Raw genomic sequence first — 26,855 nt, forward strand, 5'->3', positions numbered from 1 at the left:
ATGACATGAAGAAAAGAGGTTTTGTCAAGTATCATGAAACCGACACATATGGGTTGGTTCAACATAGAAAAATAAAAAATGCTTGCTTTATGATAAGATGATAAGGCACCTTTACATATTGTATTTTTTATACACTTCTTACCAACCATTATTGCCACTCACTCTATTTTGTGTTTTTGTCCATGTCAAAACATTCGGTCTTTGTTTATAATTATGTTACGAATCATTCTTTTCTGTCTGCTTAATCAAACTCAATCGTCAAATATCTTTATCACTTTCAGTATCATGCCCTGTAAGAGCAAATCTCTATCAATATGACGTGGAACAATTCCTATCGGAGAGATGATTCCAAGCTCATGAAATGGTGTCTGTCTGGTATTTCATCATTTGAAAAATGAAAACTCTGCTATAAATTGATTAAATTCCTAACAAACCTACCGCCTTCAACCATTCAGAAACCAAAAATCGGATGCGTAGGATATTTCATCATAAATCTTGCCACTGCATACAACAACCGTAGAAATAATCAAACTATATGAGTTACCTCTTTTTGGGCTCAAGAACAGGAGATTATAAACAAAGTTCAGCAAACTTCAATATAGAATAATATCTATAAGAGATTGTTTGCAAACACAATAGTTTTTATTTATTCAATCGCAATTCGCAAAGAATGCAAAACCCGGAGAAGGCAAATTGACTACCAAGGAGTCTGAGCCATGGATCCTTGTCCTTGGGCACATTCTCATGCCCAATTGACACTGCTGAAGAATTATCCTGGAAAATCCATTTCAATTTCATTTGCAGATATTATATCTAATGAAGCCTTTGACAAGGTGACATAGTATTATTCTATCATAAATAATCCTAAACTCATAAGAGTGTTGCATTTGAAAGATGAAAACTTTGCTAAAATTCCTAATGCAGCTCCAGCCTCCATTCATCATTAAGAAACCAAATTACAAATCAAAAGTACACAAAAATTGGATGTGTAGGATATTACATCATAAAATTTGATGAATTTCATGTAAGATAATTACTACCATACAGCTACAAAAGAACTAATCAAACTACAGGATTACTTTCTTTTTGGGTTCAAGAACAGGAGGATCAACATCAATTCCCATATTAGCAGCAGTTCCTGCTATAATTCTCATGGCTGATTCAACAGTCGTGCAATTCAAATCTGGAAGTTTTTCAGTGGCAATGGCCCGCAATTGTTCAATGGTAACCTTTCCCACTTTCTCTAACTTTGGGTCTTTCGAACCTTTCTCCGCTCCTACAGAAGTGTCCAGTATAAGCAAATGACTATCTTATACTCGTGAAGATTAAACGGCAGAATGGTATGAAGAGTAATCATTGATCAATTTAACCATTTACAATTAAGATATACCACTATTCTACTATAACAAACTCTCTGTTGGACAGGGTCTAACTCATTCAGCATGGGCAAAATATCCTCTTTCTCAATGACAATCACAACCATACGAAACAAGTTATTTTAAGCATACTGTCACAGATATTTCTAGAATGTGGCATGCTCATGTATACGTTCAAAACACCTTACACTAGTTCTGCAGTCAGTTTAGTTCATATTCTGAAGACAATGACACAAGGAAGCTATTTTCACTATTTCAAATCGTCATTCCTAGAGAATAGGATTCGGTTCATTTCAATGTCTGACAATGTTCTTGGCCAAGAAGGGAAACCACCAATTCTTCAACTTCAAGTCATAATTGTGTTTCTCTTATATGGTTGCATGATCCAAGACCATGTCATTACGTGAGTTACAAAAGTAAGATAAACAATGAACCAGCAAGATACAATCAACACAAAACAACATGTGTTTGGCCCCGGCTCCACTAAGAACATGGTGATTATGCCATATAAGAAAATTTTTAGCCCTCAACAATATAGCATCTTTATTTCTCTATGTACGTCTCTCTATGAGTAAATTGAATTCTTCTGTGACTACCAAATTGAAACTTATATTTCTTGGCTCAAAACCAATATTAATATTGGCAAATCTCACCTAAAAGTGAGGTGCAGGATCCAAATTAAGGGAAGAAACAGAACATGTAAATAGAAGCAAAAATGATCAAACACTTGGTGAGAATAGATGTATACCGGCAGCCTTGAGGAGCAAAACAGAAGCAGGAGGAGTCTTGAGAATAAAAGTGAAGCTCTTATCCTGAAAACAAAGACATGAGTAAAACAAAAGAATGCTAAACCTTGCATTGCATTCGAATTGAAAATGAAAGAAGAGAGTAACGTACATCGTAAACAGTAATTTCAACGGGAATAACATAACCGGCTTTGTCAGCAGTTCTAGCATTGTAATCCTTACAAAAAGCCATTATATTTACACCCTTTGCACCAAGAGCTGGCCCCACAGGCGGCGCAGGTGTGGCCTTCCCTGCTTCCAGAGCCAGCTTTATCAATCCAACCACTGCAAATTCAAACACCCAAATCAAGTCAATTCATATAATCAAAATGAAAGAAATGGGTATAAAGGGGATACCTTTCTTGGATTTTCCTCCAGGCTTAGGAGGAGCCATGGCAATGACAGTGAGAAATCTACGACTGGAAGAGAGAAGCGAAGATGGTTTCTTGCTGAAGAATTGGAGAGAAATATTTGAGTTAGAGGATAAGTTGATGGGTGAAGGGAACATAGAAGAGGAAAGTCTACCATTATCAACATTCTTAAAAGGAACCAGAGAGGAGGTGGATAGAGAGGAAGCCATTGAAGCTGTGAAAGATTGAGAAAGGAGAAGAGCTGTTTTGGATAAAACCAATGGAGGATTGTATCTTCCATACTTGAACGTCATCTTCTTCCCAGGCCCATACTAAATTATTGGGCCATCGTAATGGATTTCAAGCCCAATATTAATAAAACTCAAACTGCATCGTCAATTCGTCATCATCTCATCAATAAAAAACAATTTAAAACCACCAAAGGGAATGAACGTGGTGTATCAACTGGACTAAAATACCGATTATGGTGTCTTTTTTGTCTTCTACCTTTTCCTGGTGGAGCACGATTTATCAGACTGAATTGGTTGATCGGTGGGCTTTTACAAGTTGGCATTCTTTATGGCGAACAAAATAAGTAAATAACAGCACTTTTATTCATCGGGCTGCTTTGGGAACTCCCACTACGCACGTCTTCTAGAACTCTTGTCACTTCCGTCAGTGCATTTACTCAAAGCCAGATAATGTTATATAACAATTTATTTGACTTTTAAATAAACTTAACATGATTAGTTTAAGGTGCGTTTGGTTTTTAAATAAAGAGTAAACGACGTGTTCCAACCTAAGGTTTGATGAAATCCGATACAGTCAAGTTTTATTTATTCTATATTTCCACTTCTAAAATAATACTGTTAATATTTGTTGGGATAATAAAGTACAATTATCATAATACCCTTAACTCTAAATTAATAAATTATATTTTAGCTCCTAAATTACTAAAATTAACCATCTTATTTTAAAATTATTTCAATTATACTTTCAGTGACTGCGCACTATCTCGATTTTCATTGGATCTGGGCTGTTTCCGATGACGGCAAAACCCCTGATCACCTCCATCAGCTTCCCCATCGTCCGTCGTCCAAAACCCCTCTGATTCCCGACTCATTGACCTCTCTAATCGACGGCGCCGTCAGGGTTAGGTTTTCATCATTCTTCGCCAGATTCCGACGATGAAAATCTAATTCGACGTCACCACTACAACCCGCATCTCCTAATCTACAAAACCCCTATGTCCCAGCAACCGTTTAGTGGTCATTCGTCGGTAGAGATCGACGAAAACCAGCCGCATGTGGCGGCTGTCATGGCTGGCGATCGGCGAGTGATAAGGGATTGTCAAGGGTACGGTTTTGTAGAGGGGAGGATGAGGGTTCGAATGGTGGTGACAAGGGTGATTTTGGGTGAAAGAACGTCGGCGGTGAGGTTGGCTAACGTGCACCGGAACTTTATCAGGGGCTGCGATCTGCTAATGTGCGCCTCTTCTGTGAAATGACCAATTTACCCCTGAGCCGTTATATCTAACCATTTCCTGCTACTATAAGGGTCGGAATATGGAATAAATAGAACTTGGCTTACCAACTTGGGATTTCGTCAAACCTTGGGTGGGAACATGTCGTTTACTGTTAAATAAACTTAACATGATTACTTTTAACGACGCGTTTGTTTCGGAGGATATGGGATTATTGAGAAAAAATAATAGATATGTTATATTAATATGTTTGGTTGGAATGAATAAATTGGTGGATATGTTATATAAATTATCAAATTACATTTTTTTTTAAATATTAATATAATATTATTTTTGTCATTAATTTTTGAATAATTTTTTAACCCCCAACATTTCAGATTTAGCTAAAACACCTCAGCTTATGTAAAACTTTATTTTATAACAAAATAACCCCCACCACCCTAAACCACCGCCAACCGTTGCCAAAAAGTCGCCGAAGTCGCTGAAAATGACCGAGAGTCGCTGGAAGGCTCCGAGAGGCTTCGTATGGTCGTTTCTGGTCATATTGATGGCCGAAACGACCATATCGGAGTAGATCTAACTGGAAATGGCCATATCAATTCTGGCCATTTTCGGCCATATTTGGGTGAGATATAGTCGTTAATGGCCATGGATCTGGCCGATAATGGTCATAGATCTGGTCGTTAATATCCATCGATCTAGCCAAAAATTGCCATAATATATCTACTCATTTCCAGCCAGATCTACTCCGATATGGCCGATTTGACCATCAATATTGTCAGAAACGACCATATTGGAGCCTCCCAGTGACTCTCAGTTATTTTTAGTGACTCTAACGACTTTTCGACGGAGATCGGCAGTGGTTGGCCAACTGTCAACAGTGGTGGTTGGCCAACTGTTGGCGGTGATAGTCTGCAATTTGTTTTAAATATAAGAGCATTATTGTCCAAAAACATAATTAAACAAGGGTAAAATTGTAATGGTGGATTAATGTAAATTGATTTTAAAATACGGGCATTATTATCAAAAAAATTTACTAATAAAGGATAAAATTGTAACAAAAAATAATCTTATAATACCTAAGAAAATAAAAGTAATCTGATTACCTCCAATATTATTAATAATAACTACTATTAATATTGGAAGATTACCAAAATCTTGTATTACTTAACAACCAAATATGATAATTAAGTAATATAAAATAACATAACCCAAATAATGTTATATAAGCTCCCACCAAACGCCCCCTAAGATTTTTATTAATTGTTATATAAGCTCCCACCAAACGCCCCCTAAGATTTTTATTTAATTAGTAGAACAATTGGTTTGATTATGATATATTTGAATATGAAACCATTGACCATATTAAGAAACACAGCACTTCCTTGTAATGATGCTGTTATAGAATTCAAAATTTGGAAGCATTATTTATTTATTTAATGGTTAAGGCCGTTTTAGTGGAAGTTTATATATATAGTTTTGGGGAAAGGTAGGTTGCGACAGAAGACATCTGCCGAGGCAACTCATAATGGTGGCCGGACGAAGAAGATTCCTGAGGCAAAGCAACAAGCAAATATAACCCAATCAAATTCAATCTCGGCCTTGCAAAAACACACATGGGTTTGGTGTATGTTGTGATGGAGATGACAAGATGCATAAACATCACATTTCTGGTGAAGAAGCTAAGCCATTTCAAGTTGATGTTTTTGATGTTACTCGCTCATCTGGGTCTGCTCAAACCGCCGTCACCATTACAAGAAGTTAATTCTCAAGAAGATCCCACTGCCACTGGTTATGTTCTTGTTATAGATGGTCCAAATCCTTCGATTGTCACAGTCCCACTCCACATACTAACATCCTTGATCAAGAAGAGCCTTCCAGTTGTACAATATAGCAGCTTTATAGAAAGATTTGGAGCTCATAATGATGATGAAGATACCAATTCCGTATGTTCTGTTTGCTTAGAATGTATTGAGAGAAACGAAGATATCAGAGAGTTGCGCAACTGTTCGCATCTTTTCCATAGAAAGTGCTTGGATTATTGGGTTGATGAAGGTCAAGTTACCTGCCCTCTCTGTAGATCCTTGCTATTTCCGGCTAAGGGAGAGATGATATCTTATTAATTAATGTCTTTTGAAGTACTCTAGTGTAAATATATTTTGGTTTTTTGGGTTTTGGGTTAATCCTATTTATTTATTTTTGGCATCTCTTATTTCCTTTCTCTTTCTATGTTTATGATTTCATAAATCTAGCTTCGGACACTGCATTAAACTGGTCAGTGAACACTGACAGGGTGTTCAGATAGACTTAAAGAACTCAACAGAACGAGGAAGCCGCCACACCTCTAAAAGATACCAGAGCAACTTGTCAAGCCAAAAACAAAGTTTTGATTATACCACCTACCATATCAAGCCACCTAATGTTAAACACTTCATTAGCCAAGTCTTTGGATACCCAAATTTTACATTTATTAATTCCTTTTCAATCATGGAATTTGCATTTTATGAACCAAAAAAAAAATTACAGTCATGTGCAGAAATATTATTAACATATTGTTAAGCTAATCTTATATTTATTGTTCTAATCACGTGCTAATACACAGAATCTGTAAAAAGCCAACGGTCAGCTATGGCGGGCCTTCTTCTTCTTCTTCTTCTTCTTCTTCTTCTCTCTTCAACACACCCAACTCAAAACACATAATGGTTTGGCCCATGTTGTCATAAAGACGCAGAAAAGGATGATGAGCATCATATTCGTATACCTGTTACATCATATTAGTTATTTGAAACAGGCACTTATACTTGTGGATCCACTCGAGCCACCTGAGCAAGCTATTTCTTAACAACATCCCACCAAGTATGTTCTTCCATTAATGAATGGTCAATCTCCATCACCAGTTCCAGTCCCAGTTTATATACTCATCTCATTTATCAAGAAGAGACTACCAGTTATAGAATATGGCAAATTACTCAAGGAATTTGAGGATAATAACACGGCATGTGCAGGGTGCTTAGATTGCATTGAGAAAAGCCACAAGATCAGAGGACTATGCAACTGTTCTCACGTGTTTCATAAAGAGTCTGGAAAGATGGATGGACGAGGGTCAATTTACCTGTCCTTTGTGCAGATCTAAGTCGGTATACAAGTACAATGTGTGGCGGAAGTTCATTGATTGTTCAAATTATTGACTGTTGGACGATGATCATGTCATGGAAGGGACATGATTCTAATATCTTTATCTAATTTTTAACCAAATTGATTATAAACATTTTGAAGGTGTACAATGTTAATATATCAATTTTATTTTATTTTTTTCCAAAGTATAAAATCTCATTTAGAATATGTTTAATGTACTGGGTTTCTGGTCAAATATATGGAAACTAACAAACAAAGTGTCAAAGACCAGATTTTTTTGGACTATTTCCGGATAATCTGGCAGAGGCATGTTTGTCATTAGCCTGAAAAAATCTTCACTTACAATGCTGCCGTCCGAATAATAACATAACTTAGCCGTGCAAGGCAATCGGACAATCGACAATTTGGCATCTACAAATAATTTATTCCGAGCTAAGAATTGACTCATTGATTGACTATGATAATTTTCGTGGAGAGTGTTTTAATAGTGTTGTGATGTGGCATTGACTTATGCCTTACGTGGAAGTTAGCTTTATAACTTGGGTGGTCAAAGTTATTTTGTTAAAAGCAAAGGGGTATTTATGGAATTTTCCCTATGATTGTTATGTAACCTAATCTGAATTAGGTTTTGATCGACTGTGGGTGTGCTCCATTCTTGATCTTTTTCTCTTGGTTATAGAGAGAGAAAGTTTGTTATAAATGGATGTGCTGGAACCTTGAAGATCGTTGATGGAATCAAACGATGTTGGTAGGCTTTAGTTTGCTTTTCTGTTTCCTTTCACTTTGTGTATAAAATGCCGATTAACTTTTGGTTGTTTGATATGTATGATAGGTGAGGAACATCTGGGATTTCGGGTGTATTACAGCGGGTTTTTCTCAGGTTTTCTTTGTGTAAAGGAGAGAGTTGCAATCTTTGTAGGGTTTCCTTTATTCTCATAGTGAATGATTTCTTACTGCTCTAAAGAGTGGATGTAGGCAATCTAATTGATTACCGAACCACTAAAAATCCTTGTGTACATTTTCTCCACTGCTTTTACCTTATGTTATTTACTTGTGATATTTGCTACTGATTAGAAACTTAGGTTTGCACATTTTTGCTTTCAGATGATCTCATGTTTAACAAGTGGTATTAGGGCTAGGTTTTATTCTAGGTTGTGAGATTGTTTTTCGAATTTGTGGTTGTCTAGGGTTAGATCTAAATTTTATAGTTGCGATTTCTTGACTTAGGGTTTGTCTGAGTCTTGGGTAATTTGGGGCTTTCACACTCTTAGTAATTGTGAGGTTTAGGAACCTAGATATGTCTAAGTTTGAGGTAGAAAAATTCACAGGGGATAATGATTACGGGTTATGGAAGAAGAAGATGAGGGCTATCTTAGTTAAAGATAGATTGTTTGCTACTTTGGAGGGTGGGGATAGCGTACCAAAGTATCTATCTGAGAATAAGAAAAAGGATTTGTTAGATACAACTCATAGTACTCTAATTCTAGGTCTCAGGGATAAAGTCCTAAGAGAGGTTAAGAAAATGACCACACTAGCAGGGGTTTGGGAGAAACTAGATTCTCTATACCTGTCTAAGTCTTCTCCTAATAGGCTAGTTTTAAAATAGAAATTTTTTGGTTTTAAAATGGATGAAAACAAACCATTAGGAGAAAATATGAATGACTTCATGAAGTTAGTACAGGATTTAGAAGGTCTTAGTGTTAAAGTTGAAGATGAGGATCAAGCTGTGAAACTCATTAATTCACTACCCAAAATGTTTCAAATTTTGTTGAAACCCTTAAATATGGTAGACAAACTCTCAATCTAGATGAAGTAGTAAGAGCCATTATTGCTAAGGACACTAAATTCAAAAAGGAGGGTAAGCTAGATGGAGAAGGGCTTAATATCAAAGGTAGGCCTGAGAAGAAGAAGGTGTTTAAGAAAGGTCATTTTAGGGGTAGATCTAAGTCCAAATCCAAGTTTGTGAGGAAGTGCTTCCACTGTCATAAGGAAAGGCATTTTAAGAAAGATTGTCCAAATAGAAAGAAAAGGTTAGGAGAAAAAAAGCTAATGGCAGTGTAGATATAGCCTCTGATGGATATGAAAGTTCTGATGTCTTAATAGCTTCTGATAGAGAATCTAACTCTGAGTGGATTTTAGAATCTGGATGTACCTTTCACATGACTCCAAATAGGAGTTTTCTGATGAAGTTTAAGAAGTTAGAATCATCCCATCGTCCCGGACCACCACCGCGAATCACGGAAGCAGCCGCGGTGTTTCATCTTCCACCACCGCGACTCTTCGTCTTCCCGGCCAGTTTTGGCCGTTTTCCGGTGACGATTCGGCTCCCCAAGGGTCGATCCACCTTCCCCACAGCCGGATCTACACTTCCCTAGCTTCAGCCGCCGCGAAAACCGCCGAAATCCGTGATTTAGCCGCCGCGACTCTTCATTTTCCAGGCCAGATCCTGCTCATTTCCGGCGACTTCTCACCTCCCCAGGACCTGATCTGAACTCCACATCACCAGAGCTTTCCATCGGTACCTTTGGATCCCATTTCTGCCACCATTTTTCAGAGACCCACTGGAAAATTAACGTTTTCCGGTGAACCGCGGCTGTTCGTATTCCGGGCTGTCTGTTGGTCGTTTCCGCCCCTTCTTCGCATCATATCGCTATCGGTTACCTCCTCTCTGCCATGGTCAGCTCCGTTTCCACCGTTTCAGCCTCCGTCATCACCACCATGAGTGGCTAAGCTCCCGGTTGTCTGTTATGGCATAGGCGAGATCGGGATTGACTCCACGACTCTCCTCATCAGCTCTCGACTAGTTGGATGAGCCCGATTATAGGACATTTGGTAGTATTGTGCTTCGGATTATATTTGTTTTCGTTTCATGATTGATTTCGATACTTTACTATTATCTGAGCTCGATTGTTTGAATTGAATGTCCATTGAGAACGTTTATTGATATATAACTTTTCGCATAATTGAATGTCGGTTTGAGATTATGAATGTTGATTATGACTTAAATTGCTTCGGTACTGATTGCAATCAAGTTGTAGTAGCGTTTAATGTCATCTCTACTAGGAATGCATTTATTGTGTATTATTTATGGATGATACAGGTTGATAGGTTGTACTTGTTAACGTTGTACCAACTAGTGGTGTTTAAGGGTTTAGCATTTTTCGGTTAGTCAATGATATGTCTTTAACCATCGTCTGTAACTAAGACGACGGGGAGACAGGATAGATTATGCCTAGATTGCCGGGATATTTCTATGGATTTGCCTAGCCTTGTAGGATTAGGAAATTGAAGAGCGGAGAGGAATTTGAGAGTTGGTCTTGAGTCAAACCGAACCCGTAGCGACAACGCTTTTAATATTGAGTTTTTAGTTAGCAATTTATTAATGCTTTTTAATTTCCTGCAAGTAATTAGTTTCCTTAGTTTAATCAATCATTCCGCCAATTTCTCTTTCGTTAACTCAAAGTACATTAGGTCATTAGTCTTGCTCCCTGTGGATTCGATCCTGCTTACCGCTAACTACGGTACTTAGGTTTAATTTTGTGACCGTGACGACCGGTCTAACAAAATTTTGGCGCCGTTGCCGGGGAGCAACGTGCTTTTGACTTTGTGTGTTTGGGTTTGTAAATACTTTTAGTCATTTTTTTTTATGTTTTAATTTTCATTAGGACAGTTTCATTCGTGTTTGTTTTTATTTTGCAGGAAGATCGCAATTGGGGAACGTTGCGTTGTGTCATGTGCATCAAAGTTTAAGCGTGACCCGATTGTGATATTTTTTTAATCTTTTTAGCTTTAGTTCTTGTTAATCTTTTGTGTGATGTTTGCATGTTTCGTGTTCATTTAGTTTGCATGTTTGTATTAGTTTTGCATATTTTTTTTATTCATAGGATTGTTTTGATTTAGTAATAATTTCTTTTTGTTTGACTGTTAGTTTTAGTTTGTTTATTGTGTCGATTTTTTTTTTAGGGTGATATCATATCCATTTTTTTTTCTTTATGTGTGCCTTTTGAATTCACTTTTAGGATTTGCTTTTAGTTCTTTTTCTTTGAATTTTGTGTTGTGGTTGTTGGTGGAACCTTGGGTACACTTGTTGATGAATGCTTGGTAGATATCGTATCAACCAATTTTAGTACCCTTGGATTTGAAAATAGAAAGCACGTAGGATGGATGATAATCTGTATCCCATGCACAACCATCTTGCTTCTAGGATTCCTATGATAGGGCAGCCGCCTAGAATGGTGGCATTTATGAGGTTTCTCCTTTGGACGATATAGACTCCAAGTTGGAGTCTTTAGCCTATCAATTTGACACGTTCATATCTATACATGGGCAAGCTTCTAGGCAACCACCTCCCGGTAGACAAGTCAGGATGTCTTTTCTATGCTTCAACCTTTTAGCTGTTGAGTACGCATTTGAGGACCAGCTCCCTTCACTTTTGAGGAGCAAGTGCAAGATGCACAAGTTTTCAGAGACGGAATATCCGTATTCAAACCACATTTGATAGTGAGTGGCATAACCATCCTATTTGGCATGGAAGCAGGAACAATCTCAGAATGTCTCCCATAATATTCCATATAGTTCTTCCAATCAACAGGGCAATTATTGGGACATGTATTCGGTCCAACCAACCGCCCAACCTAGGATCCCACCTCCCGTCCAACAGCCCACTCACGAGCCCAGTCCACTGGAATCAATGATGGCTCAAATGCTCCAAACCATGCAAGAACAGAAAGATGACATGAATGCTAGGTTCAATGACTTAGAGCAGCATTATCAGATATTACATTCCATTCCCAATCTATTAGTAGCTAGAGACCCAAATTGGTCAAATACTGAAGCGGTTTATAGAGAGAGAATGCCATTTGCCGAGTCAAGTTGTAGATATCCCAATGGTGCACCTCACCATGGGGTGTCATGAACTAGCTAGGCTTGAGAGGGAATTATATGCTGAGTTTGGAAGAAAGGAGCTTTGAGGAACCAAGCCGAGAACATGAAAGAGAACCAACCATAGAGTTAGGTGTGTCGAGACATGAAAACGGAAGTTGGGGAGACAACTATCCCCTGCTTTGACACACCGATAGAACCTTGTCCTCAATCTCTAGAGTCGAATCATGCAACAAACTTTAAGAAAACACTAGGATGAGGAAATGGTTGAGTTATTTAGACAAGGGCTGTTGGTATTCCACTTCTTGATGCCATTAAGCTCATACCTGCCTATGCCAAGTTCTTAAAAGACTTGTGCACATGGAAATGGCGTATTAAATTCAAATATACCTTCTTGGGACCTCGTGATACCCTACTGTTGCTGAATGGCGAGGGCATTGTAGGCACCGCCAACGTTTCAACCACCTTGAACTTGATGTTCGCATTTAGTCTGGCTGAAGACTTAAACTTAGCGCTTGGGGAGGTAACCCACCTTTTTAAATTTGTTGTTATTGCTTTATGTTTTTGTTGTTTTTGTCTTTGCAGGAATTGCCATGTTTGGAAACTCATTAACTATTCCAAGGCTTCGCTTTCACATGCTCCACGAACTCCGTTGGTGACAACCCCATCATTGTTCCTCAGTTGATCTCTCCACCTTATGCTGTTATGTTAGATTTCTTGTTTCTCAAATATGTTGGACGATTTTAATGTTTTTAATCATATTGCCATTTGAGATCATTTGATGCTAAGTTGGGGAGGATGTTTGTATTTGTGGGTCATTGAGGACAATGACATTTTAAGTTGGGGTGTTGATTGATTTTTATTTTGTGGAGTAGTTGTTGATCATATTTTTGGGAAGTGTTGTTGATGATGCTTTTGTGGAGATTTGTATATTTTTTGTGAAGTATTGTTGATGATGCTTTTGTGGAGATTGTGTGTTGAACAGAGTGCTTAATTTTGTGGCATGATGATGTTTGTGTTTTGTTGAAAATAGTTGAATCGTACTCTGTAAGTCCAAAAGTGGTTAAAGTGAACTAAAGTGAGTTATTTTTAAAATTTTTCATGAATTCATGCATAATCACCATTTTAGAAGCAATTGAGGTGCTAGTTGAAAGGTTTTGTGAGGTTTTTGAAAATTGTTTGTTGCAACTGGTTTTAAACATTGAACTATTGGTTCTTGTTTGTGCTAGGTTTGTCCATAATTGTGGTTAGACACCGTTTTGTGTAAATGTCATGTGTTTTAGTGTTTATGCAAGTCTCCACATACTTTACTGCCATATAGCAAATTTTCATTTATTATCTTACATGTGTTAAAAGTGCTTAAATGTTGCTTGATGATTTGGTTTTGATTTATAGCCTAGTTGACTCGAGTGAGTACGCCCGAGGGGTGTTCTACACCTAATCCCCTAAAGCTATCTACTTGGGAGCGGTTGGCCTAAAGCTCGTTACATGGTCCTCTAGAAAGCTTAATAAATCATTATTAAATCATGAGCTTTATAAGAAATAAAGAAATAAAGTCTTGACTTGTAGCCTAGTTGGTTCGGTGGGTAAGTTCGAGGAGTATTCTACTTAGTGCCCTATAGCCATCTGGTTTGGAGTCATTGACCTAAAGCCCGTTACACGGACCTTCTAGAAAGCTTAAGAAGTTAAACAAGAAAAAAAAAAAAAAAAAAAAAAAAAAAGTGTGAATGAAAAAGAAATTATATGTCAAAATCTTGTGTGGAAAATAGCATTATGTTGCTGTACATAAGTTGGGGAGTTTTGCATGACATTTTAACATTGTGATATGAATATGAAATGTGTGTTTAGAAGCTTGAATGGAGATAGGCAAATCTTGACAGAAACTTTAGTTCTTTATTTAGGATTGTGTTATTTACTTGTTATGTTTAAATTCTTCACTTTACCTTTTGATGAATGTCTTGGTTGTTGATGAATATGTTGTTATGGTTTTGTGAGAATGTTGAAAGAGTTCTTTTAACTTTACTCGAGGACGAGCAAAGAGTAAGTTGGGGAGTGTGTTAGAGTCATGAAAGTGACTCTATTTTGGTGATAAAAATACCCCATGTGTGTTAAATTGAAGTATATTGAGATAATTAAAGAATTTTGAATTTATTCACGAAAATCGCTTCCTAATTTTTTTCTTATGAATTTACGTGTTTGGAATGATTTTGGAAAGTATATGAGTTGATATTAGGTTGTGGTTTATGGATTAAGGGTGATTTTGTCTCATTTATGCTGTTTTGGGGGTAAATGTCATGTTTTAAGGGCTGATTCTGTTATGTTTCAATCATGCAGGACCAAATGGAAATTTGCCAAATTTTGTATAAAACTCCAGTTCAAGTTTGCAGAAACGGGGCTGCCGGCCACCAAATTCTTCACCTTCTCCGATCAACTCCGGCGACCCTCCATCTTCATTTCCGCGACGTTTCGGCTTCCTCGTGCCCGGTCACCATCATCCCATCGTCCCGACCACCACGCGAATCACGGAAGCAGCCGCGGGTTTCATCTTCCACCACGGCGACTCTTCGTCTTCCCGGCCAGTTTTGGCCATTTCCGCGACGTTCGCTCCCCAAGGGTAGATCTCATTCCCCAAGCCGGATCTACACTTCCCTAGCTTCACCGCCGCGAAAACCGCTGAATCCGCGATTTAGCCCCGCGACTCTTCATCTTTCAGCCCAGATCCTGCTCATTTCCGCGACTTCTCACCTCCCTAGGACCTGATCTGAACTCCCCATCACTAGAGCTTTCCATGGTACCTTCGGATCCCATTTCGCCACTGTTTTCGAGACCCGCCGAAAATTAACGTTTTCCGGCGAACCGCGGCTGTTCGTATTCCGGGCTGTCGTTCGTTTTCGGCCCTTCTTCGCATCATATCGCTGTCGGTTACCTCCTCTTCGCCATGTCAGCTCTGTTTCCACTGTTTCACCTCCGTCACACCACCATGAGCGGCTGAGTTTTCGGTTGTCGTAGGTGAGGCGAGATCGAGATTGCCTCCACTGATCTCCTCATCAGCTCTCGACTAGTTGGATGAGCCCGAATGTTGGATATTTGTTAAGTTTCTTGTATTCAATTTATTTGTTTCGTTTCGTTTGTTTGCGATACTTTAATATTATTCTGATCTCGATGTGTTGAATTGATAATGTCCATTGAGAACGTTTATTGTATATAACTTTTCGCATAATTGAATGTCGGTTGTGGATTATTGAAGTTTGATTATGACTTTAAATTGCTTCGGTACTGATTGCAATCAAGTTGTAGTAGCGTTATGTCATCTCTACTAGGAATGCATTTATTGTGAATTAGTTGATTGATGATACGATTGATAGGTTGTACTTGTTACCGTTGTACCAACTAGTGGTGTTTAAGTGTTAGCATTTTTCTGGTTAGTCAATGATAGTCTTTAACCAATCGATCTGTAACTAAGACGACGGGGAGACAGGATAATTATGCCTAGATTGTCGGGAGATATTTCTATGGAAATAGCCAAGACTTATTATTTATTTATTTCACCTGAGCTATATTATGTTGATTTATGAACATCTACGTTATGTGAATAAATATTATATGCTTGAGAAGAGAAATTAACGATGCAGTATATATATATGATAAACTAATAAAGATTTGAGTTAAGGTGATTGAAAGGTATATATATCGTCTTTCAAGTATAATCAATTCAATTATCATTTTGATATTGTTAAATCGTGAAGTTGTGTTAATATGACAAGGGAAGATAGTAAAATTTTTAGATATATAAAAATATTGAGATGGTTTGATTTTTCAAAATCCACCAAACTCTGTGTGTTTGTTTTTATTTTATTTCTCATTTTCTATTAAAATAAGATCAACGCTAATCGTTTTATAAATCATAAACACATGCATGCAGCGGATGTTCTTCGAAAAATTGTAGAGAAAATGGGGCCAAATTGCAGAAGGATTTTACAGAGGAGGACCCTTGCCGATTACAGGCTCTTGATTGACGACATTGGCAAACCAGATGAGCAGAATAACACTATTAGTTTGTAGCCACAGAGACACTCAAGGTTTCTCGCACATCACACACATGTAAGTGCCTTCTTCTTCTTCTTCTCTATCTACCTTCGAAATGTATTCATATTGATGAATTTTATTAATTGATTTTAGTTTTAATAATAACTTTTTTTCCCTGAAAGTGGAAATGACCATTTTAAAGACCAGTAATAGAAAACAAATTTTTGTTTTAATCCATGTTTGAAATGATACGCTAAATACCCTTGCTTTATCTTTCATATAAAATCGACCTCTTCTTTTTTGTCATTTAATATTTTGTGCTTATAACTTATTTGTTAAGACAAGTAACGGACATATATACTTTTTCTTAGAAATTGTTATTTGGGTTAATGACATTATTTTCTCTAGGTATGATGAATAAAATAAAAATTCTCTTGAAGTTTTAGAAATTATAGAAATCATCTGCTATTAAGTTTTAATGTTAAAATAAACGGTAAAAGCATAATTTAGCAATGTTACTAATTCTAAACAAATAAATTTTGATTGCTTATTAACAGTTTACTAACATAATTTTTTTTTATTATTCAAAAATCTCATAAGGATTTTTATATTAAATCAAATCAAAAGGTCTATGTCTTTAACAAATATTTTTCCTTTTTGAATAATAACAATTTTGTCCCTCAGGTTTGTCTAGTTAATTTTAGTCCTATAAAATTTTCCAGCAGTGAATGCGTCCTTTATGTTTGGGATTTTAAAATTCCCTCCTCAAGGTTCGAGGAAGGTAACAAACACACAAGATACATGAAATAATTGGATTCCACTAAACTCTTCAAAACGAGCCTTTAACCATATCCATTTTCTAATCTAAAAAGAGATTGATTGTTTTTTCATAACTTGAACTGCAGTTTTCTCAAGAGTCTGAGTCTTCCAGGCATGCTTCCACCTGAATTTGCCGACCTTACATTTCTCCAAACTATGTAGAAACAATTGATAATATTTGGTTCATACTTCTGAAAAAATCATGCTTACTTTGTCTTCTTAAACTCAATTTTAGATATATTAATTATATTGTACATAACAGTGATCTCACCCGAACTGTTTCAATGGGACTCTTCCAAAAGAATGGCTTCATTGCAGCAATTGAATACCATGTAAGCATATTCAAATTATTTTGGTCCGGTTTAATTACTAAAATTAATTTCACGTTCAGTTGTTTTATATGATTAACGAAAACTTGTCTGCAGCTCACTTACTGCCAATCGCTTAACGGGGGAAATTCCACGGGAATGGGGGAACTTTGCTAATCTCACTTACTTGTACGCTTCTGTAGTTGAAAGCGAATGTACTGTATCTCTAGTTATCCCTTGTTCTGTTTTTCTTATTTTGCTATTTGTGAAAATGAAATTTAGGAGCCTGGAGGCCAACCAGTTGTCCGGAACTATCCCTGAGGAGCTTGGAAATTTGCAACTTAACTGAACTGTATGAAATTTTAATTTAATCCTTAAGATTGAAATTATATTAGGTCTAATTTCATAGATTTTTAAAATATAATTTATACTCAGGATGCTTTGGTGCCATGATTTCACAATTCCAGGGTGCTTTCTTCCAATCAGTTTGTTGGAAGCTTGCTTCAGCACTTGCAAAGATGAAGGTCTTGAAAGATTGTAAGTACTCATATAGTTTCTCCACCAGTCTGGAGAGTTCAAATTTTAACTCACGACAATCTTTCACTTTGTTTTGTGCAGTAGAGTGAGTGATAATAGCTTTAATGGCACTGTACCAGAATTTATTGGGAATGGACTGATCTCGAAAGGCTGTAAGATCTTTTATCTATGACAAATTTGAATTCGAAATGAGTATAGAGCATCCTGATTTATAGCTTTTTTATGCTCTCACTCTTTTGTTTTGCTGCATTATTGAAGGGGATGTATTCAAGTGACTAAAAGGACCAATTCCAGCTGCGGTTTTCAATCTAGGAAATCTGAAGGATCTGTGCGTAGAAATTTCTGACCTTTTTGCTTATTGGTATTTAAGGATTTTTTCTCTCAATTAATTTGGGACTGGAGTATTCCACCACAATCATTGTGTCTTCTTTACACAGGAGGATCTCTGATATGCCTGGACCAGACTTCAAATTTCCAAATCTGAGCAACATCAACAACATGGATAACTTGTATGCCTAGTGCTAATGATAATGTTGATTTATTTTTTTTAAGCCAAGATTCATGACATCTGATAATAGACATATGAATATGTTCATATGTTAGAGTTGTACGTTGACTTAACATAAACATTGTTTTCAGGGTTTTGAGAAACTTGAATATGTCTGGCTCTATCCTGACGGGCATTTGGAACTGACAACACAATGTAGCTAAACTCTACAATTTCTACCTGATCCAATATAGCCATTCTTACTATATTTTGTCTCTTGTGCTTTGTATGTTAACTTTATCATCAAATCTAAAGAACTTAGATGAACAGAAAAAGACCAAAAAAATATATGAATGTTACACGGGGAGAACCGTCTGTGAAACCTTCAACAGTAGGTCCAATATTTTCCACATAACTTCAGAATCAGGGGATTTCCCCATTCGAAAAAGGGCAAATTCGCATTGAATTCTCTATCTATACCCAGGGCAATAGTGTTGCTTTTGTTTTAATATATCTGCTATAAGGGAACCTATAAATTGTTGGCTTTAGATGCATATAGAAGAGCTTGATATATAATTATAAGGGAGCAACAACGTGAGGCCTTCTGCAGGTGCTAAATTTTGCTAGTGTTTCTTCACAGCTATTCATTTTCCTCAATTGTATACAGAGATCTGTCCTTTAACAAGTTGGGGGAGAAATTAATGGCAACATTCCAGCTCCAAGCGCAGATTTCACGTAAGCAATTATGTTTTTTTTTTTTTTTTTTTCAAATTTTAAAATGGAATTTGTGCTATATCATTCTAAATTAAATCATGTGGTTTTCTTATTAGCTTCCTGATGGCAACAAGCTCACTGGAAATATCCAGATTCATTCTCAGAACACAGAATTATATTAAGTTCCTATTCTTGTAATCTTTCCATCAATTTTCTATTGTTTGATTTTCAAATTTCATACAAAAATTGGTTTTGTCCAAAGGGTACACTCTCCTCAATCCAAAAAAAATATTATTCAGCTGTATTAGTCTGTTCACATTATGTTACTGAAAACATTACTTCATGATTTTCTCTCAAGGTCACATTGTGGTACCTATATCTTAAAGTGTATATATGTTTTCTTTTTGTCCATTGGTTGCAGCGATTTTTCCTTATAACAGATTTGCACCATTAAGTAGTACTTGTCCAGACGACAGGTGAAAGAACTTTTAATCATAGTATTGGTATAGTTCCTAATATTATAATCTTTCACTAATGTCTTCTTTAACCTTGTAAACGTAAATTAACACGTATCGGAGCTTCTCTCGGAGACACCACGTAAGGCTTCTCTTCTTCTCTTTAAGGTTACCCCATATCAAACTTCTTGAGATATCCAGTTATAGTCTTTTCAATTGAGAAAAGTTTTAATTACACTGATTTGGTTCTCTTGTTCGGTAGAAATGGTGCCCCATTAGACCCAACTGCCGAAATCGTGAGTATATTTTCTGGAATTAAAATTCTGCAATTTGTTGAAACTCTTTTAAATCAATTTATTTGTTGTGACAGATTATCGATCACTCCATATAATTGTGGAGGAGAAGATGTAATTATCAACAATACCTGGTATGAAGGTGATAAATTTCCTCACACTGGAAAAGGGGCTGTACTGAATTATAATCGTGAACCAAATGGGGATTCATCAGCACAGGAGACTTCATGGACGATAAGCAAAAGTATGATGATGCATATACTTTATCAACTGACTCTACGTCCTCAATGAAGTTCCCAAAATTGTACTTCACGGCACGTTACTCCTCTCTTTCTCACCTATTATGCATATTGTAGGAAAAGGGAAATTATACTGTGAACCTTCACTTTGCGGAGATATTCTTCAGGGATGTGAAGTACCCTTTCATAAAGTTGGAAGACGCATATTTGATATTATATTCAGGTATATTTTATTACGTTATGAGAAGAGACCACTGTTATTGTTTTTATAGCAACCATTGATTTGAAAATTACATTTCAGGAAAGTTTAGCGAAGAAAGATTTTATATAAAGGAGGCAGCCAACGGAACTGGTAAAGAAATCATAATACCATTTAACGCCACTGTGACAGAAAATAATAACCTGGAGATCCGCTTGTATTGGGCTGGGAAGGGACTACTGTGTCCCCAGAGAGGATATTATGGTCCTCTCATATCTGCTATTTCTGTATGTCCTGGTAAGTGTGTAATCTGTTATTAGTCTTGCCTTCAAATCAGCTGCATCCTAATCTCTTATGGTCCTCTCATATCATTTTGAATCATCCTTTTCAATGACTTCATTACTGTTGGGTAAATATCTAAGAACCTAAGGTAAAAACTTAAGCGATATTGTGTTGGAACATCATCAGGGAACATAATTGCTCTGCTATTTGCGAGCCAAAAATGTTCTTACTGGAAAATTATGATCCTATATTACTCCTTTTGTCACATTGCAAAGCTGATTCTGCTCAGCAAAGGCAGTATAATGCAATAAGGCATCAAAATAAAACTGCTCTGACTACTATCGTACTCAAGTCGCAACACTCTTATATATAGGTTCTAGTTGACATGGACATGGATTGTAAACTTCAGTTTATATAAATTTAATAAGTATCTTCTCCTTCAGTACCCCACCTTAATTATGTTATGCTGATAAGCAGAACTTTTTGGTGTTATTTTCAGGTTTCACTAATTGTGACGGTGAGAAACAACTGTGTTATAGTGTCAGATTTTGATGGTATCAATTTATATTCCATTTTTCTAATTGTTATGCCTTCTTCTTGGTATGGTTTTACTTATCTCAGAACCTGCAAAAACAAATAATTTACCTATTGTGTTGGAGTGGTCACTTCAATGTTATTTCTTATTCTTTTGTGTCGCGGGATTCTTCTGTTGGAAACGCAATTCTGGACATAAAACACAAGAGAACGAGGTATAAGCTAAAGTTTTTGCTTGATTCAACCAGTAGACTTTTTTTTTTTCTTTTTGGTTGCTCAGTTCTCAAATCATTCATACTTGACTCCAAGATAACCTCCCTTCTGATTGGTACGGTCAGATCTGAAAGGGCTAGATCTGCAAACAGGTACCTTCACTTACAGACAACTAAAGCTGCCACTAACAATTTTGGGCATGCAAACAAGATTGGAGAAGGTGGTTTTGGGTCTGTATATAAGGTATTCTGATTGTGTATGTTGAAACATTGTCTGGGTTTCATATGCAACTCTTATCAACTTCATAGACATTGACAGTTATATTATGAATCTTTTGATGCAGGGTCAACTTTCAGATGGTATTTTTTATTGCCGTGAAGCAGCTTTCTTCTAATTCAAGTCAAGGAAATCGAGAGTTTGTGACTGAGATAGGGATGATTTCTGGTTTGCACCACCCAAATCTTGTAAGCTTTTTGGATGTTGTGTTGAGGGAAATCAATTATTGTTGGTTTATGAGTACATGGAGAATAATTGCCTTGCAAATGCACTTTTTGGTAACTTCCTGGCATTTGATTCTTCTATATTTTAATAGCATTTGCATGTACGAATGTTTTCAATTTTACAAACTCTGTTGATTGATATGGAATATTAATAGGTCCAGAGATTACCTTGAAATTGGACTGGCCACAGACAGAAAATATGATTGGCATAGCCGAGGCCTAGCCTTTCTCCATGAAGAATCATTTCTGAAGATAGTTCACAGAGATCAAAGCTACAAATGTGCTACTAGACAAGGAATTGAAGGCTAAGATATCCGATTTGTGATTAGCTAAGCTCAAAGAAGATGATAAGACGCACATTAGCACTAAGTTGCCGGAACCATGTAAGTTGAATGATTTCTAACCACACGTGTATGTTTTGTTGCTTAAGGGTATAATATTCTGACATTTCATTTAATTCCAGAGGTTACATGGCTCCAGAATATGCACTATAGGGTCACCTAACATAAAATTCTGACGTGTATAGTTTTGGAGTTGTTGCTTTGGAAATTGTCAGTGGGAAGAACAACGCAAGTTATAGAGCCAAAAATGAACGTGTTTGCCTTCTTGATTGGGTAATTACGTTTCAGTAGAATGTCTATTCCTATGCACTGGGTTCAAAAGTTTAACCAATACTCAGATGTTGCAGGCTTTTGATTTGCAAGAAAAAGAGAATTTGTTGGAGATAGTGGATCCAAAGCTGGAGCATGAATTTGACAAGGAAGAGGCTGAAAGGATGATAAAAGTAGCTCTTTTATGCTCCAATGCATCTCCAGAATTAAGGCCTACTATGTCAGAAGTAGTTAGTATGCTTGAAGCACAAACCATTGTTCAGGAAGTGATCTCAGATCCTAGCATCTATGGCGATGACTTGAGATTGAAATCACTCAAAGGCCATTTTCAACAGATGATGCAGGAGCAGAATTCAAGTGGAGGTCAATCCTCAAACTGTTTTTCAGATAAAATAGGGCTTGGTTCTTCCACCAAAACTGCTCATGATCTCTACTCAGTCAATTCTGAGAGCATAAGGAACCTTACATCAGAACACGATCTTTATCCTGCCAATTCGGAGACCACATGATCTTCGGTTTAGTATCATAGCTCTTGAGTTCAATAAGCAAAAAATAATTTAGATATGTAGAGATAGTTTCACTGAATTTGTTCTTTTTAAGCATTGCCGTAGTCATATTTCAACTGCAATTCTGAACTGTTTAAGGCCAACCATATATTACTCATGCTATCAAATTCCAGAACTGAAGGTTTTTCTTCGCTTGTTTTAAGAGATATATTGTACTATGTGTGCTTAGATAGTTAAGAAAATGGAATGTTTTATAAGCCACATGTGGATAAATTCTATCAGTACTTATTCTCCCCTCAAGCATATTTTTGATAACTTGCTTCAACCTGAAAGATGTTCATTTTGATGAAACAGTGGTTTCTTCTACTTTGTTTTGTTACTTTTATTTTGCGTTTGGTGACATGACCAAACCCAACCCTCCCTATCCCATAGGATCCTAATACTCCCATAAGACTCGGGTGACTAAGACGTGCCATGTAGGGAAACTGTGAAACCCTATTTCTGAATTAAAGCATGATAAAAAGGCATACAAAATTTATGTCCTTTGAGATTTTGTAAACTAGAAACATTTGTATCAAGTTCTCTATATATTTTATAATCAATACATGAGAATAATGCATGACAAAAAGCATGAACTTTTCTGATACTTATTCTCAGAACATCTTTCTCATAAACATAAACTTTTCTCATTATATTATCCTTTTACACATGCTCATAATATCTTATCATAAAACACGTCTTATCTCCTTTGGAAAACATACACAATAAACCAAAATATCTCATATAAACACAGAGGTGCAATTTTTTCATGCAATTGTTTGCCCAACAACATCACGATTTCATTTTTCTTATGTCAATCAACACAATTCAATGAACAACTTGTATTAAAGCTCATTTCCATAGAGAAATCAAAAGATTAAGCAAAATAAGACAATAATTATGCTTAATAAATATTTGAAATAAATTTATTTAAAAATAAGAGTTCAGGTTTTAGATTTTTCCACTCACTATACGTGAAACTCGCCCCAAATGATGAAAGCCCTCAAAACAATCGATTCTCCTTCTCCTAATTGAGCCAATTTTGAAGAAACTAGCCTTAAGCACTAAGATAGGAGCATAAAGAGGTGGAGAAGAGAAATTACCCAATTTTAAGCTTGCCCACAAAAAATAGGCGTAAAAAATCACCTTCCCGACAAAATTCCAGCTGATATACGCTTTTTCCTCCCTTTTCTTTCTTCCTTTCTTCTTTTCTTTCTCTTTTTCCTCTCCTTTTTCCTTCTTTTTCTTCACTCCAGACGACTAAATCGGGGTTTAAGTTGGGCGCCTGGCATACATTGTTTACACCCTCAAGTTTTGCGCTATCTTTTCTATCACGAATCTGTGCAGTCCCAATAGATTTATAATTTTCATTCACACCCCCAAAACAACTCTTAAAACTTGCAGTTCACCCGCTTTTTCACCCATTCCAGGCAACAAGTCAACTTTGCTCAAACTACCACCTTAGAAAATTCATCCCTTACTAAATCCAACCACAAAAATCATACAAAACACCAAACATCAGCTTCATAACTCAAGTGATTGAATTTCTCTACACTTCCAAAATAACAAATCAACTCAAAAATGCATATCCCATACTATCCCCATTTCACACTTCAAGTTAGACAAAACAAAATTATACAAGATATGAACAACAATGCATATATAATACTCTCAAGAATTTTCTTCTCACAAGCAACAATTCACAAGTCAAATCATTTATATATGAATATCATACATAACACACTAAAATAGCTTTTCAATAACAACCAAATCAAAACACAACCACATTAGATTTATGGGGGTTACATTTGGCCTCTAACATGTGCTCAGGCTCAACTTCGGCTGCATCCTGACAAAGTTAATCAGTTTTAGTTTTCAGCAAGATCCATAGCCACCATTTAATAGTTTTGTTTAAAAGTGGACAGGTTTTCTATTGATAATTGATTAATTGAGTGTTGTCCAGCAATGGCACTTCACATGCTCAATGGCTTTATCGTCTTTTCAAGTTAAGTTGGTTAAATACAATAAACTTAATTATTACTTTTTTTTTTTTTTTTTTAATTTCTCAATTTTCAATTAAAATAATGATTGGCGCCAATAACTAATAGTAGTTTTATAGAGGCATGCAGTGGTTAATCTGCAAAAAATCGTAGAGAAAATGGGTATTGCAACCATCACTGAGTGGTCTGATAGTAAAAGCGCAAAAAAAAAGTTTCATAAGCTCTTGAGTTTGAGTCTCCCAAATACTAATAAGGGTGTTCACTATGACTCTAATTCAGTCGACAGTTCTAAGGCATAAGGGATTAGTTCAAGTGCACTTGACACCCTGGGTGATATAAAAACAAAAAAGAGGCCCTTGCCAATCAGAGAGGCTCCCGTCTGATGGTACTATTATTCCTGTAAGGCGGCTTTCTTCTAAATCAGGTCAAGGAAATCGCGAGTTTGTGAATGAGATAGGCATGATATCTGGTTTGCAGCACCCAAATCTAGTAAAGCTTTTTGGCTGCTGTGTTGAGGGAAATCAACTGTTGTTGGTAGTCCATGGAGAATAACTGCCTTGCACATGCACTTTTTGGTAACATCCTGACATTTGCTTCTTTAGTTTTTTATCAGCATGTGCATATAAAAACTGCTTTCAATTTTACTTTTCTTGACTGGATATTGAATATTATCATTAGGTCAAGAAATTTCCTTGAAATTGGACTGGACTACAAGACAGAAAATGTATATTGGCATAGTCAGAGGTCTAGCATTTCTCCTTGATGAATTGACTCTGAAGATATTTCCCAGAGATACCAAAGCTACAAATGTGCTACTAGACAAGGAATTGAATGCTAAGATACCCGGTTTTGGGTTAGTTAAGCTCAAATAACATGATGGCACCCACATCAGCACTAGAGTTGCTGGAACCATTTAAGTTGAATGATTTTGCAGCATTATACCAGATCACACAACATGCAATGTTTTGTTGCCTCAAGGTATAATATTCTGACACTTATTTGATTCCAGAGCCAGAATATGCACTATGGGGTTACCTATCAGAAAAAGTTGATGTTTACAGTTTCGGAATTGTTGCTTTAGAAATTGTCAGTAGGAAGAACAATGCAAGTTGTAGAGCAAAAAATGAATGCATTTGCCTTCTTTACTGGGTAATGAAGTTTGAATAATTGAGAATGTCTATTCCTATGCATTGGATTCAAAAGTTCAACAATTAATTCTTTTTATCTCGGATGTTGCAGGCCTTTGATTTGCAACAGAGAGAAAACTTCTTGGAGATAGTGGACCCAAAGTTGGAGTATGAGTTTAACAAGGAAGAGGCTGAAAGAATTATAAAAGTAGCTGTTTTATGCTCCAATGCATCTGCAGCATTGAGGCCTACTATGTCAGAAGAGCTTAGCATGCTTGAAGCACAAACCATTGTTCAGGAAGTGATCTCATATCCTAGCATCTACTGCACTGATTTGCGTTCACCGAAAGGCCACTTTCAACAGATTATTTAAAAACAGAATTCAAGTGGAGTTTCATCCTCTTAACTTTTATTCAGATAAAACGTGGCTTGGAACTTCCACCACATCTGCTTAGCATCGTTACTCCGTCAACTCTGAGAGCATAAGCAACCTCGCATCAGACCGCGATCTTTATCCTTTCAGTTCAGAGAACACATCTCTAAACTTTAGTAAGAATTCTTTGATTTTGCATACTTGAGTTGAATTTACATATAATGAATTAATTTTGTTAAAATTCATGTTAAGAAAGCTCATATTATAGCACAATTCATGGGATAATAACCATTTTATCCCTGAGGTTTGGCTTAAATAATTTTTGTTTCGTAGAAGTTTTTAGCAGGGTTGTTCAAAATCCAATATGATCCAATTAATCCAACCAATCCAAACCGATCCAATTTTGATCGGCTTCGATGATTTAGTTGGATTGAATTGGATCTCAATCAGTTGTTGGATTTGTTAAGTAAATCCAATTTAAAACTAATCTAATTATATAAATTTAAATTATATTTGACCTAAAAAAATTAGGGTTGTATATCAATCTTTTCAAACTGTTGGAAGTGGCCTTTCGGTGAATCCA

General features: G+C 36.5%; 2 protein-coding genes, 2 long non-coding RNA genes and 2 pseudogenes across 4 annotated transcripts; 5 read left to right on the plus strand and 1 right to left on the minus strand.

Moving 5' to 3' along the window:
* Positions 1-907: 907 nt before the first annotated feature.
* LOC116116121 (50S ribosomal protein L11, chloroplastic-like) lies at positions 908-2,840 on the minus strand. Its single transcript, XM_031402219.1, has 4 exons — positions 2,519-2,840; positions 2,274-2,446; positions 2,125-2,188; positions 908-1,276 (listed from the first exon to the last, which is right to left on the minus strand). Exons 1-4 carry the CDS (start codon positions 2,823-2,825, stop codon positions 1,068-1,070), a joined length of 753 nt encoding a protein of 250 aa, XP_031258079.1. The 5' UTR covers positions 2,826-2,840; the 3' UTR covers positions 908-1,067.
* A 2,643-nt stretch (positions 2,841-5,483) lies between these two features.
* On the plus strand, positions 5,484-6,368 carry LOC116116123 (E3 ubiquitin-protein ligase RHA2B-like). Its single transcript, XM_031402220.1, has one exon. It carries the CDS (start codon positions 5,611-5,613, stop codon positions 6,115-6,117), a length of 507 nt encoding a protein of 168 aa, XP_031258080.1. The 5' UTR covers positions 5,484-5,610; the 3' UTR covers positions 6,118-6,368.
* A 9,636-nt stretch (positions 6,369-16,004) lies between these two features.
* LOC116116126 lies at positions 16,005-17,504 on the plus strand. Its single transcript, XR_004125769.1, has 5 exons — positions 16,005-16,111; positions 16,942-17,013; positions 17,118-17,187; positions 17,281-17,352; positions 17,446-17,504. It is a non-coding gene; the product is annotated as an uncharacterized LOC116116126 (long non-coding RNA).
* A 442-nt stretch (positions 17,505-17,946) lies between these two features.
* On the plus strand, positions 17,947-18,922 carry LOC116116125. Its single transcript, XR_004125768.1, has 4 exons — positions 17,947-18,028; positions 18,138-18,209; positions 18,340-18,403; positions 18,855-18,922. It is a non-coding gene; the product is annotated as an uncharacterized LOC116116125 (long non-coding RNA).
* Positions 18,923-19,876: 954 nt separating this feature from the next.
* Positions 19,877-22,935, plus strand: LOC116116141 (annotated as a pseudogene).
* Positions 22,936-24,930: 1,995 nt separating this feature from the next.
* Positions 24,931-26,477, plus strand: LOC116116142 (annotated as a pseudogene).
* Positions 26,478-26,855: the final 378 nt, after the last annotated feature.

Source organism: Pistacia vera, unplaced genomic scaffold, assembly GCF_008641045.1.
Source record: "Pistacia vera cultivar Batoury unplaced genomic scaffold, PisVer_v2 Contig761, whole genome shotgun sequence".
In the NCBI taxonomy this organism is placed as follows: domain Eukaryota; kingdom Viridiplantae; phylum Streptophyta; class Magnoliopsida; order Sapindales; family Anacardiaceae; genus Pistacia; species Pistacia vera.